We start from the raw sequence: 13,221 nt of genomic DNA on the forward strand, positions 1-13,221 counted from the left end.
TTCCTTTCAAACATTACAACCAATATTCATTTTCTTGCCTCTAAACTAGAAAATATCACAACATACAAGGCAATGCTGAAACCACATCTACACCACAAGGTCGCAGATGTGAACTCGATATTGACACAGATCGTAACTGGAAAAAGGCAAGGTGAGCAGTTCAACTTACCTGCTTTCACCTCAAAAGGTAAGTCCAACTCTTTCAGGGCATCTCTCTTCAGAGGGAGGTTTTCCAATTCAACAGCCCCTACATAGAAGCAATAATGCAAGTTTTAATGCCACCTTATTCTAAACAGTAACTGTCTGTGCTTGTTGCCTCAGTGTCAGCAGCAAGCACTTCCAGGCCAAATAAATATTGTTTGGTGCAGAGTAAAACTCTCTTTGCTCTGCCTCAAAAGTATGCATCAGATCCCAAACTGAGAAAAGTATTCCCATTACATCAGTACAACATTTCTATTAACTACAATGTTACAAACTTTGGGGCTCAATGGGATATTCTCTTGACTTCAGAGTCAGAAGTCACAAAACCCTGTGATCTCTACGATCTAGACACTGCCTAATATCCAGTTAAACAAAAATGTGATCCAGCAGCCATAAGAATAAGATCCCTCATTGTGGGTGCTGCTTTGAACATGCTGCCAGATGCACTCTAGTGTAAGAGGCTAACTGTAAACCAGCAAACAAGTTTAGTTTAAGGGTAACATATGAATGAACACATTATGACTTACACAGCGAGATTTACATCATTTCCTAACATTTTGCCATCACACTGTATGTATCTTGTAAAAATCAGAATTATTACAACTGTATTGAGGCACCTGAGTGAGCCATGCTGTTTGGAGACAAGTTGAATTTTATTGCACTTTGTAATTTTCAAGTTGAAATGTTTTGCAATGTACTTTTATAAATTGTGAATAAAGCATATTCTTGAAAAAAAAATTATTTACATTATTTCCTATTGTTGATCAAAATAATGCTTACAAGTCAGCAAGATCAAAAGATGGAAGAAAATTAGGGGAAAATGTTACAAAGCAAGCAGCCAATAAAACAAACATTTGTACCTTGACCAACTTAAATGTTTAATCAACATGGTGCATTAGTTGACAGACAATGTGTACCAATGAAGGGTATTCTCTCTTGAAACTCTGACCTCTTGCACATCCCCAGTTTTCATCGCTCCATCATTGGCATCTGTCACTTCTACTGTCTGGGCCCTAAGCTCTGGAGTTCCCAGCCTGAATTTCTCTGCCTCTTCCCTCACTCATCATTTAAGATGCGTCTTAAAACATCTCTCTCTGATTGAGCTGGTAATACATTTTATCTGATAAGGCTCCTGCAAAGCACCTTGGGATTTTGTTATGTTAAAGGGACTATATAAACGTAATCTGTTGTTGAAATTTCCCACCCCTCAACAAGTTCCCTATTTCAACTAATGTTAATAAAGGATGAGGTTTGATTTTCCCCTCAAACAGCAGCTGCCCTGCTTGGAATATCGAATGGACTGGAGTTGCAGAGAAATCAATTGGCCAAGGTGGAATTTGAACTTGCAGCCACTGGGCTTACAGTCCAGTGCTATAGCACCACATTCTTGCACTATGTCATCACATATAATTGCATTAGGATCAGAGATACATGCTGACCTCACGTTGCTTAGATTATACTATGCATAATATAATTGCATTGAAACATTTTAAAACTTAATTTTCAGTATTTATTTTATGATTAACAGAAATCTTGCCTCTCACCTTACATTAAAACTTAGCTTTGTATTCAGAACTCTGGTGCGAGACAACGGTGCAACCCTGTCTACACTGCACATAAGATGTAGCTAGCAATTCTTGCAAAAAATGGAAAACCTTTTAGGAAATATAAACTGGAACATATTTTATGCTTGAATTAGAATTCTGTATAGAGATGTCCTGTTTCTAGAATCTCTAATTCACAGTTTGGCAGAAAGAATAGAATGCAAAATATTACTTAGATGGAGAGAGACTGCTGAACGCTGTGGTACCCAAGGTTCTGGATGTCCTCGTATATGAAAAACAAAAAGTTAGCATGCAGGGACAGAAAGTAATTAGGAAGGCAGATGGCATATTGGTCTTCATTGCAAGAGGGATAGAATATAAAAGTAAGGAAGTCTTGCTACAACTGCACAGGGCATTGGTGAGGCCACACCTAGAGTGCTGCGTACAGTTTTGGTCTCTTTATTTAAGGAAGGGCATACTTGCATTAGAAGCAGTTTTGACAAGGTTCACTAGATTGATTTCTGGGTTGAAGGGATTTGTCTTATGAGGAAAGGTTGCGCAGGTTGGGCCTATACTCATTAGAGTTTAGAAGAATGAGAGGTGATCTCATTGAAACATATCGGACACTGAGGGGACTTGACAGGGAGAATCTAGAACTACGGGGCACAGTTTCAGAATAAAGTGCCACCATTTAAGATGGAAATGAGAAGGAATTTCTTCTCTCAGAGGGTGGTGAATCTTAGGAATTCTCTACCTCAGAGAGCAATGGAGTCTGAGTCATTGGACAAGATTTTCAGGTAGCGAGGTTTCCTGCCCTGAAAAGTTGCTGGGAAACACAGCCTCGCTGATCACAGCTGCCCCACCGCCATCTGAAGCATTAATCGGCTGGAGACGGGATTTCCACCCCTCACTCGGGAGGAAGTCTGAATGGTTGGCAGTTTTGTAGTCCCAGCAGTTCCATCTCGGAGCAGTGTCCACTGCTGTAACTACAAACAATCCCACCAGTCTATGGTGAATTACTGCACCCAAAGGGCCAGGTAGGCGTGGGGCCTCGCGACGGGAACGGGAGGGAGGCCCAGGGATTGTAGGGAGAGAGGCGGAGCATGCTGCAATGGCAAGAGCAGGCAGGAAGCAAGCACCCAGGGGAGGATTAGACATTAGTCGGGTGGGGAGAGGAATGGTGCCCGATCTGGAAAAGGTGCCAGTGATGGGGGCAACTCCACCCCCTTTCCTCCCTGAGGCTTGAGCAGGGTGAACTACTGGGCTTCCTCCATCCCTGAACTCCTCTGGCCAGCTGAAAAATTGGCCATTTAAGAGCCTCATTTGGGTTAAGGCCAGGTGGGTGGGCTGCTCTAAACCTTGCCTACCCGTGTAATATTGTGGCCAGGTTGTGGGCTGAAAGGATGCCTGTGGAATTTTATGGGCCCCCCCACATGCAAACCTGACAGCAGGGACTGTAAAATTCTGTCGATTGAATATATTCAAGGCTGAGATAGACAGATTCTTGATCTACAGGGTAGTCAAGGGTTATAGGAAACAGCCAGGATTTTTTTTTTGAAAAGTATACTTTATTCATAAAATATCTGGAAGAACATTCCAAACCATTTCAAAATCACCATCACAAAAGTACAATCAGGTTCAACTTTTACAACATGTATCACAAGGTGCATCAATACAATCAATGAATATTACAATCATTTGCATACATTCATTTTGAGCTGTACAGCCCGAGGGGCTCTCAACAGTTCCCAGCCCCTCGGTGCACTGTGGCAGAAAGGTCTTAGACAGCGACCCTTCCCCATTGCGCCTTTGCAGCGGCTGCCCCAAGCTTTAGTGCATCCCTCAGCACGTAGTCCTGGACTTTGGAATGTGCCAGTCTGCAACACTCGGTCGGGGACAACTCTTTGCGCTGGAAGACCAACAAGTTTCGGGCAGATCCAAGAGCATCTTTCACCGAGTTGATGATCCTCCAGCTGCAGTTGATGTCTGTCTCGGTGTGTGTCCCTGGGAACAGCCCGTAGAGCACAGAGTCCTGTGTCACAGAACTGCTCGGGATGAACCTCGACAGAAACCACTGCATCTCTCTCCAGACCTTCTTTGCAAAGGCACAATCCACAAGGAGGTGAACAACGGTCTCGTCCCCACCACAGTCACCTCGAGGGCAACGTGCAGAGGGGGTGAGACTCCTGGTGTTTTGGAAGGATCTGACAGGGAGGGCCTTTCTCACCACCAACCAAGCTACGTCTTGGTGCTTGGAAAGTTCTGGCGATGAGGCATTCTGCCAAATGACTTTGACAGTCTGCTCCGGGAACCATCCCACAGGATCCACCCTCTCCTTTTCCCGCAGGGCCTCTAAGACGTTACGTGCCGACCACTGCCTGATGGACTTGTGGTTAAAGACGTTTCTCCGCATAAATTTTTCCATGAGGGACAGGTGGTACGGCACGGTCCAACTACTTGGAGAGTTCCGCGGCAGCGTGGCCAGACCCATCCTTCGCAACACCGGGGACAGGTAGAACCTCAGCACGTAGTGACACTTGGTGTTTGCGTACCGAGGGTCTACGCACAGCTTGATGCAGCCGCACACAAAGGTGGCCATCAGTATGAGGGCGATGTTGGGCACGTTTTTTCCCCCTTTATCTAGAGGCTTGTACATCGTGCCCCTGCGGACACGATCCATTTTCGACCCCCAGATAAAGCGAAAGATGGCTCGGGTGATCGCCATCACGCAGGAGTCTGGAATGGGCCAGACCTGCGCCACGTACAGCAACAGCGAGAGTGCCTCACAACTGATGACCAGGTTCTTACCCGCAATGGAGAGGGAGCGTCGCTCCCACATGCCCAGTTTTCTTTTCACCATAGTCTCTCGCTCCTTCCAGTTTCTAACGCATGCCCCGGTCCCTCCGAACCATATCCCCAGCACCTTCAGGCCGTCAGCCCTGACGGTGAAGGGAACAAAGGATCGGTCAGCCCAGTTCCCAAAGAACATGGCCTCGCTCTTCCCACGATTTACCTTGGCTCCCAAGGCCAGTTTGAACTGGTCGCAGATGTGGATCAGTGTGTGCACCGACAGCGGATCCGAGCAGAAGACGGCGACATCGTCCATGTACAGGGAGGCTTTGACCTGAGTGCCTCCACTGCCTGGGATCATCACTCCTCTTATGCCCAGATCCTTCCTGATGGACTCAGCAAAGGGTTCTATGTAACACACAAACAGGACAGGGGAGAGAGGGCAGGCCTGCCTGACTCCAGATTTAATTGGGAAGCTGTCTGATTCCCACCCATTGATTGAAACTGCGCTACTGATGTTAATGTAGAGCAGTTGGATCCAATTGCGAATTCCCTCCCCAAACCCCATTTTGGAGAGCACATCCACCATGTAGGTGTGCGATATTATGTCAAAGGCCTTCTCCTGATTCAGGCTGATGAGGCAGGTGTCCACACCCCTGTCTTGCACATAGGCAATCGTATCCCAGAAACAGACAGGATAGTGGAGTTGAGGCCAAGATCAGATCAGCCATGATCTAATTGAATGGCGGTGCAGGCCCGGGGGCCATGTGGCTCCTATTACATACATCCTTACAGTCAGGAAACATAATACTATCCAGTTCAGGTTTTAATTGCCAACAAGCAGCAACAGTGTTCAGCACAGAAGCTGAACTTGGGACCATTTTACATTGTCCCTACATCAGCATGCAATGTGTGTGCACACAGCAACTTGAGCTGAAAGGAAACAAATGTGGGCTCGGCACTATCTATGAATATAAACAGAACAGCTCCAATAATCTGCCAATGTGCTTCTGATTGCTCATTACTATACTACGTCTCTGCATAAATGATATTTTCATGAATTCAATGAGAAATCTGCATCCATGGAGCTGATGTAATAGGAGTTTGGAAATCAGAAATACTAGAATTGGATGGAAAATAGATATAAACACAATGGATTTAACACTTTCCAATGAGGGAAGTAAACATCAGGCTCCCCTCAGCAATGTGACACACCTGAACTATTTACCATTCTATTCATTCATTTGTTTCAGATATAAGAATTCAGAAAAATTGATACAAATGCAAGGTGCATAAGAATGCCTACACAGGAGATAGTTGCAAAGTGGTTAGCTTCCAAAGTTAAAGAACATAAATTAGACTCATCTTACAAAGGCCACAGCAGAAAACACATACACATTCACTATGTTGTGCCAATATGCTTGTGTAATATTCTTAGCCCATTATCTCAAAGTTCCCCAACCATGGCCATCCTATTAGCAGACTTTACCCACCAGCTTTCACCATAGCATCCCAGAGCTCAAATTAACTCACTCCACACAAAAGATTGGGATTCTGAACTGGACTTTCAACCTCATTGTTTACATCATAAAGACTGTCTACTTCCACCTCTGTAATGTTGTTCACCTTCCCTCTTTCTCAGCTTACTTTCAGCTGAAATCCTTTGTCATGCTTTGTCACTACCAGTCTTGAAAGTCCCAAATCTCTGTTTGGCAACCTTCCATCTTCCATAAACTTCAACTCATCCAAATCTCTGCTGCCCAAATCCTTTCCCAGAATAAGTCCCTCTCACCGCTGTCCTTGCTGATCTACACTGCCTCCCAGTTACCCAAGGTCTCAAATTTAAAATTGTCTTCCTTGTGTTTAAATCTCTTCACAACTCGCCTACCCTGGCTCTATATTATCTCCTTTAGTCCAATAACCACCCCCTCAATTCAAACGTTATTTCTGGCATCCTCCTAACTTTTGCCCCACTATTGGCAGGCATATCTTCAGCTGTTCAAAACTCTCCTCTCCATCTCCCTCTCCTCCTTTAAGAAACTCCTTACAAGCCATTTCTTTGTCCAAGCTTTTGGTCACCCCTCCGGAAATTCAAACAGCATATGTTACAAACATAATAGATACAATGAAATGATTTCAGGGCAGTAAGTTTATTTTGAATTCTATTTTTCAGGTGTTATGGAACAATGGTTAGAGACAGATCAAACCTATCCAATTTTTCTCTCTCCCAGTAAAAGCACAAATCATTCCACTCTGCCAGCATGGCAGAGTTTGAGAACGTACCATATTGCATCATTACAAAAGCAAGAGGCAATTAACATTCACGCCAAAATGACCATCTCCAACATGAAATAATCTAACAATCTCCCCTTGACATTCACTGGCATTATCATCGCTGAATCCTCCACCATCAACATCCTGGGGGTTACCGTTGGCCTGAAACTTAAGTGGACCAGATGACTACAAGAGCAGGTCAGCGGCTGGGAATTCTGCAGCAAATTCATCTCCTGATTCCCCAAAGCCTGTCCACCATTTACAAGGCACAAGTCAGGAGTGTGATGGAATATGCTCCACTTGCCTGGATGAGTACAGCTCCAACAACACTCAGGAAACTCAACACTAACCAGGACAAAGCAGTCCACTTGATCATCACCTTATTCAACACCTTAAACATTCACTGCCTCCACCATCAGCACATAGCGGCAGCAGTATGCAATATGCACAAGGTGCACTATAGCTACTCACCAAGCCTCTTTCAACAGCCCCTTCCAAATCCATGAGCTCTACTAGCTAGTAGGATGAGGGCAGCAGGTACAGGAGAAAACCATCACCTGCAAATTACCCCCGAAACACACATCATCCTGACTTGGAAATATATTGCTGTTCCTTCACTGTCGCAGGATCACAAGTCTGGAACTCCCTTCCTAATAGCACGTACCTATACCACATGGACTGCGGGGATTCAAGGAGGCAGCTCACCACCACCTTCTCAAGGGCAATTAGGGGTGGACTACAAATGTTAGCCCTAGCAGCAAGGCTCAGACCCTATGAACAAATATAAAACAATCTAAATTCAAGTTTTCAATGACAGTTGCCAATGCTAACACCCCATCAAAAAAGGATGTGCTTAAGCCAGTACAATATCCTTCCGCAGTCTATGATCTTCCTAATTCATTACCTCAAATTGCTCCCACCACGAGCAACAATTGGTAACTAGCAGCATTACACTCTAGTACTTTATAGCTCAAAATATTCTTCCCAGACACAACCAAACTTTGGAGGGAATACATCTATTGTTGCACATGAGTGCTATTCAATTCAAATGGCAAAGGAAGAGAATTTCACAATCACCATTTAACATTTTTGAAATCTTGGTGTACAACATAAACAATTCCACCATACAATCATATTCATAATTCTCTGCACAAGAGCTTAAATCTGTGGTACCATCTGAGCCAAATCATTGCATGGTCGTTTTGTTGTGGTTTGTCATGTTAGACGCATTAAATGTTCTCCTGAACCCCAAAACTACGTTAGTCCCCTTCTCCTTTTCTCATCTAATTTAAAGATCTTGGGTCCGATTCAACAAGCTGGAAATTAAGATCACAGAACTATCGAGCAGGAGCAGCTGTTAAGGGTCAAACATCCAATTTTTAATTTAAAAAAACTTTCAAAAAGGGGAAAACAGACAAGAGGGTGAGAAATTGCTCATGCTCTTTCATAAGCGCAGGACAAGTCTTTTGAGAAAGTGAAAGTGCGTTGTCACGAAGTCAGGGCCAATTTTATTAAAACAAGAGCTTCTTACAAGTAAAAAGCACGCAGACCGGCAGGAGATCCATCAGCCAAAGCCACTCAGCCAGTGGTTGTAATTAAAGCAAGGAACATTACAGCTGCCTGACTCTATCAGAACTGTTATGAATTAAACGTCAAAACTTGAGCTTTTAAAAATTACTGCAAAAACACTGATTAATTATACACCACAACAGAGCAGACGCACTTGCCCAAGCGACAGGGCAGCACTGCTTAAAGTTGCTAATGTTCTGAGTACCTTTCATCAGGGCTATGGAGAGCTGGTCTGTGTTGAGGTTATTTACATATTTGCCAATGTAAGTGTTTAGGACCCAGGCTGCCAGTCCCTCCAGCATGATCAGGTTAGGCCGGGGGCAGGTTCAAGGTGAGATGGTTGTGTTGCTCGGTGTCTCTTTGCCAGCGATGGGCTCGGCCTCAGGCTCCGGCAGACGGGCAGCGTTGCTAAGGCCGCATCCAATGACCCGACTCACCCCGCCCCTCGCCTCACACTCCAGCTCCAACCCAGCAACAACAGTACGGAGCATGCGCACTCTGCCCACCCACTAAACGCCCTCCCCTGCCTCGGTTCGGAGCGTCCGTCTCCCGGTTCACCCTCCCGCTCCAGCGACTCCAGGCGGCGCCTGGTGGCAGCCGTGCGCCTGACAGCCGCCATAATTGTAAAGGGGATTAACTGGCGAACAGCCAGGCGGTGGTGGTCATATTTGTAAAGTCAAGTTTCTGTCCACAAAAGGGGCGGGTAATTATGTGGGTTGGAGGGCGCACTTAATGAACTCAAACTTGAATTTAACGGTCTTTCAACCTGACAACATATGATTTTTGGGAGTTAATACAAAACGCAGAGTGCAGTAGACCTTTCATTTTAAATCTGCAAACTAAGGAGTCCTGCATTTTGCAACGTTATGTAATTATTTATACGTTTAAATGTTCATAATCGTGCAACTTTTTTATTATTTTAAACTTTATTTTTATGTTAATGATTGTCTATAACTATGTTATGAGTTATGATTACTTGTTTTATTTGTATCATCACCACAATTCGACACCTGCCACCGTGATGATTTTCAATACAGCAATTATCTACCTGTGGTAACTGCATGTGTTGTCCCTGTGGTAACTGCATGTATTGTCCCTGTGGTAACTGCATGTGTTGTCCCTGTGGTAACTGCATGTATTGTCCCTGTGGTAACTGCATGTATTGTCCCTGTGGTAACTGCATGTGTTGTCCCTGTGGTAACTGCATGTGTTGTCCCTGTGGTAACTGCATGTATTGTCCCTGTGGTAACTGCATGTGTTGTCCCTGCCTCCTGTCTTTCACAGGGACTTCGACCAGCGAGCTCCCAGCGCGGGCAGGCCTTTTGGACGAGGGATCGGGTCTAGCGCGCAAGCACTCCTGGATGTGTCCGTAATAAAGTTTTGCTGTTCTTTTATGATACCAGCCTGCTCCATCAAGTCATCACATTTGGTGACGAGGGGAAAATCGACTTTGACTGTGCACCTCGCCCTGTTACTGTGAGTAAATCGAGCTTTAAAGCTACTCACCAGGGATGCTGCTGTTTGGAAGAGTCAATCTATATGATGCTAATATTGAAGATTGGAGCCAGCATGTTGAAGGCCTCAGATTTTACTTTGTAGCAAATGAAATAACTGCCGAAGAAAAGCGGAAAGCACACCGTGTATGTGGCAGTAAAACATATAACCTGATTCGCAACCTGACTGCCCCGAGCGCGCCCGATTCCAAGTCGTATAGTGAGTTAGTGGACCTCGTGAAAGCGCACTTCCAACCAAAGCTGTCCATGATAATGCAGCCCTTTAAATTTAATTCAAGAGCTCGTGCCCTGGGAGAGTCCATCGCAACCTCTGTGGTGACCCTCAAGCAGTTAATGGAATACTGTGACTTTGGGAACACATTAATCAACAGGCTACTGGACCGCCTGGTAAGCGGAGTCAAGGATGACGCCTTACAGTGCCATTTGCTTGCCAAAATCGATATCGACTTGAAGTGCACCCTAGAAATCTCCCTTGCCATGGAAAGTGCTGCGAAAGACTCACAGGCTTTGCAACACATGGATAATGGCGCCACACTTCACGTGGGACAGAAACCTGCCACCGAGCATGGTGCGAAAACCAGACCTGCAGAATTAAAGTGCGATTCAATGTCCACTGTAGGAAACATTAAGAAGCCTAATAGAAACGCTTCATCAACGACTTCAAGACAAAATTGCTATAGATGCGGAGGTGACCGCGGTGCAGATATTTGTAAATTCAGAGAGGCAGAATGTAATTATTGTCATAAGAAGGGACACATGGTTAGGCATTGATGAACAAAGATGAAGCAGCCTGCAAGACAGTAAACAGACGTGATCAAGTTAATGGGTACAGCAAAGACTGAAGCTGCTGATACTGATGTGTACTCTGGTATAATGTAACTGCTGTGAAAACTGAGCTTATTATGGTGACAGTACAAGTAAATGAGAAGCCACTGCGTATGGAAGTGGATACTGGCACTTCAACTATGGTGGTTGGAGAGCACACTTTCAGGTACCTTAATGAAGGAAGACAGCCAATAAACTTGGAGCGAGCAACTACTAAGTTAAAAACTTACACAAGAGAATCTATTCAAATCAAGGACATTGCCACTATCCCAGTCTGTTACAAGCAACAGACATCCCAACTGCCTGTGGTAATCGTAAAAGGGGAGGGACACCAGTCTTTTAGGTCAAGATTAGCTACAGAAGATAAAGCTTGACCAGTCCGAGATATTTCACCTAAAATCAGATGGAATTCCAGAACTTCTGAAGAAGTACAACACGGTTTTTTGGGGTGAATTAGGAAAGTTGAAAGGCATGCATGCCAAGATATATGTCGATCCCCAGGCAACACCACATTTCTTCAAGGCCAGACCCGTGCCTTATACACTGAAAGAAAAGGTGGATGCAGAGCTGTGCTGGTTAGAAAGCCTGAGTGTAATCCAGCCCATCCAATTCTCTGAGTGGGCCACACCCATAGTTCCAGTTATCAAGCCTGACCAGACCATACGTATATGTGGAGACTACAAATTGCCAGTAAATAAAGCAGCAAAACTAAACAAGTACCCCATTCCAAGGATAGATGGCTTATACGCCAAGCTGGCAGGAGATAAGTCATATACGAAATTAGATATGAACCACACCTATCAACAATTAGAGTTGGATAGTACATCAAGAGGATATGTGACTATTAACACACACAAGGGTCTCTATCAGTACACTCATCTACCTTTTGGAGTCTCGTCAGCATGCGCTATTTTTTAGAGAAAAATGTAGAGTCTTCTGCAAGGACTTCCATGAATGGTAGTATATTTGGGTGAGGTTCTCATCACTGGGTTAACCGAGGCCGAACCCTTCGCCAACCTGGAGGAGATGCTGAGAAGATTCATGGAAGTTGGCGTACGGTTAAAGAGGGAAAAACACACATTTCAAGCATCTGAAGTGTCTTATCTAGGCCACAGACTGGATGCCAGGGGTTTGCATCCTGTGGAGGATAAAGTTCAGGCAATAAAAGATGCACCATCACCATCTAATCTAACAGAACTCAAGTCTGATCAACTACTATAGTCACTTCTTACCTAACCTGTCAACTGTTTTGGCACCATTACACTCACTGTTAAAAAAGAACCACTGTCGGTCATGGAGTTCACGGCATGAAGAAGCCTTTGTGACAGCGTTACGACCCGTTGAAAGAGCTGGTGTTAACATGTGATACTTCTCCTTATGGTGTAGGAGCCATTTCATCACATAAAATAGAAAATGGATCAGAAAGGCCCATTGGCTATGTCTCGAGAACCCTTTCCCAAGCCGCAAAGGGGTATTCTCAGTTATAAAAAGAAGGATTATCAGTAGTATTCGATGTAAAAATGTTTCCCCAGTACCTACAAATTCTCTATTGTGTCAGTCCATAAACCATTAGTGGGATTATTCAGTGAGGACAAGGCCATTCCGCCAATAGCATCAGCAAGAATACAACACTGGGCTCTGACATTAGCTGCATATGAGTATACTTTTATGTACTGCCCTGGCATACACATTGCAAATGCAGATGCACTCAGTTACCTCCCATTACCAGGGTAGTATTGTAAATGCTCTCATTTCACAAGAATTGGTGCTATTAGTGAATTTCTTAGATTCTTCACCTGTGTGTGCAAAACAAATTAGAAATTGACGAGCAGAGATAAAAACTAAAAAACAGAGATCCAGTATTGTCAAAAGTCAGAGATTTTGTTTTGCAAGGATGGCCAAACTCTCCTGTATCTTTGAAGAATTGAGATGATTCTATGTCAGAAATATTTTATGCAGTAAATGCCATGAAATATTTTAATGGTAGTTGTTACCATTAAAATGTTTCTCTTAAGTTATCATACAACACCACATTTGACTACGGTTCAACACCATTGGAGTTATTAATGAAATACCATTTGTGCACATGCTTCCATTTGATACTTCCGAATTTAGAGGGAAAGGTAGTGTGGAACCGAGTGATCAGAAATTTAACCATGACGTACACAGTAAAGCTCAAACGTTCAGCGTAGGTGACATGGTATACGTGCAAAATTTCAGCAGTTGACCCTGTTGGGCTCCGGGAGCCATTGTTTCAGACACTGGTCTTCTGATAACTTTTCATACCAGACTTAAAAGTTTGTACAGCCCTCCCGGCTAGATCATTCGATAAGGGATGCCAAGGAGCTTTCTTTATATGGCAGATTCCATTCAGATCCATAAATTTCTGAAACTCGGTACTGGTAAAGTCTGTACCATTATCAGATATGACAATTTCAGGTAGGCCCTGTATGCTGAAACAGTGACGTAGCTTCTCAATAGTTGCGTTTGATGTTGGCGATTTG

The 13,221-nt window shown here is 44.2% G+C and overlaps 1 protein-coding gene across 1 annotated transcript in view; it reads right to left on the reverse strand.

Moving 5' to 3' along the window:
• Positions 1-8,836, reverse strand: part of vps13d (vacuolar protein sorting 13 homolog D) — a 280,943-nt gene extending 272,107 nt beyond the window's left edge. The window contains exons 1-2 of the mRNA XM_078558176.1: positions 8,584-8,836; positions 170-247 (exon numbers count right to left, since the gene is read on the reverse strand). Coding sequence (XP_078414302.1) covers positions 170-247; positions 8,584-8,680 — 175 coding nt within the window. The 5' untranslated portion in view covers positions 8,681-8,836. The remainder of the gene's footprint in view (positions 1-169; positions 248-8,583) is intronic.
• Positions 8,837-13,221: the final 4,385 nt, after the last annotated feature.

Source organism: Cetorhinus maximus, chromosome 15, assembly GCF_964194155.1.
Source record: "Cetorhinus maximus chromosome 15, sCetMax3.hap1.1, whole genome shotgun sequence".
NCBI lineage: Eukaryota > Metazoa > Chordata > Chondrichthyes > Lamniformes > Cetorhinidae > Cetorhinus > Cetorhinus maximus.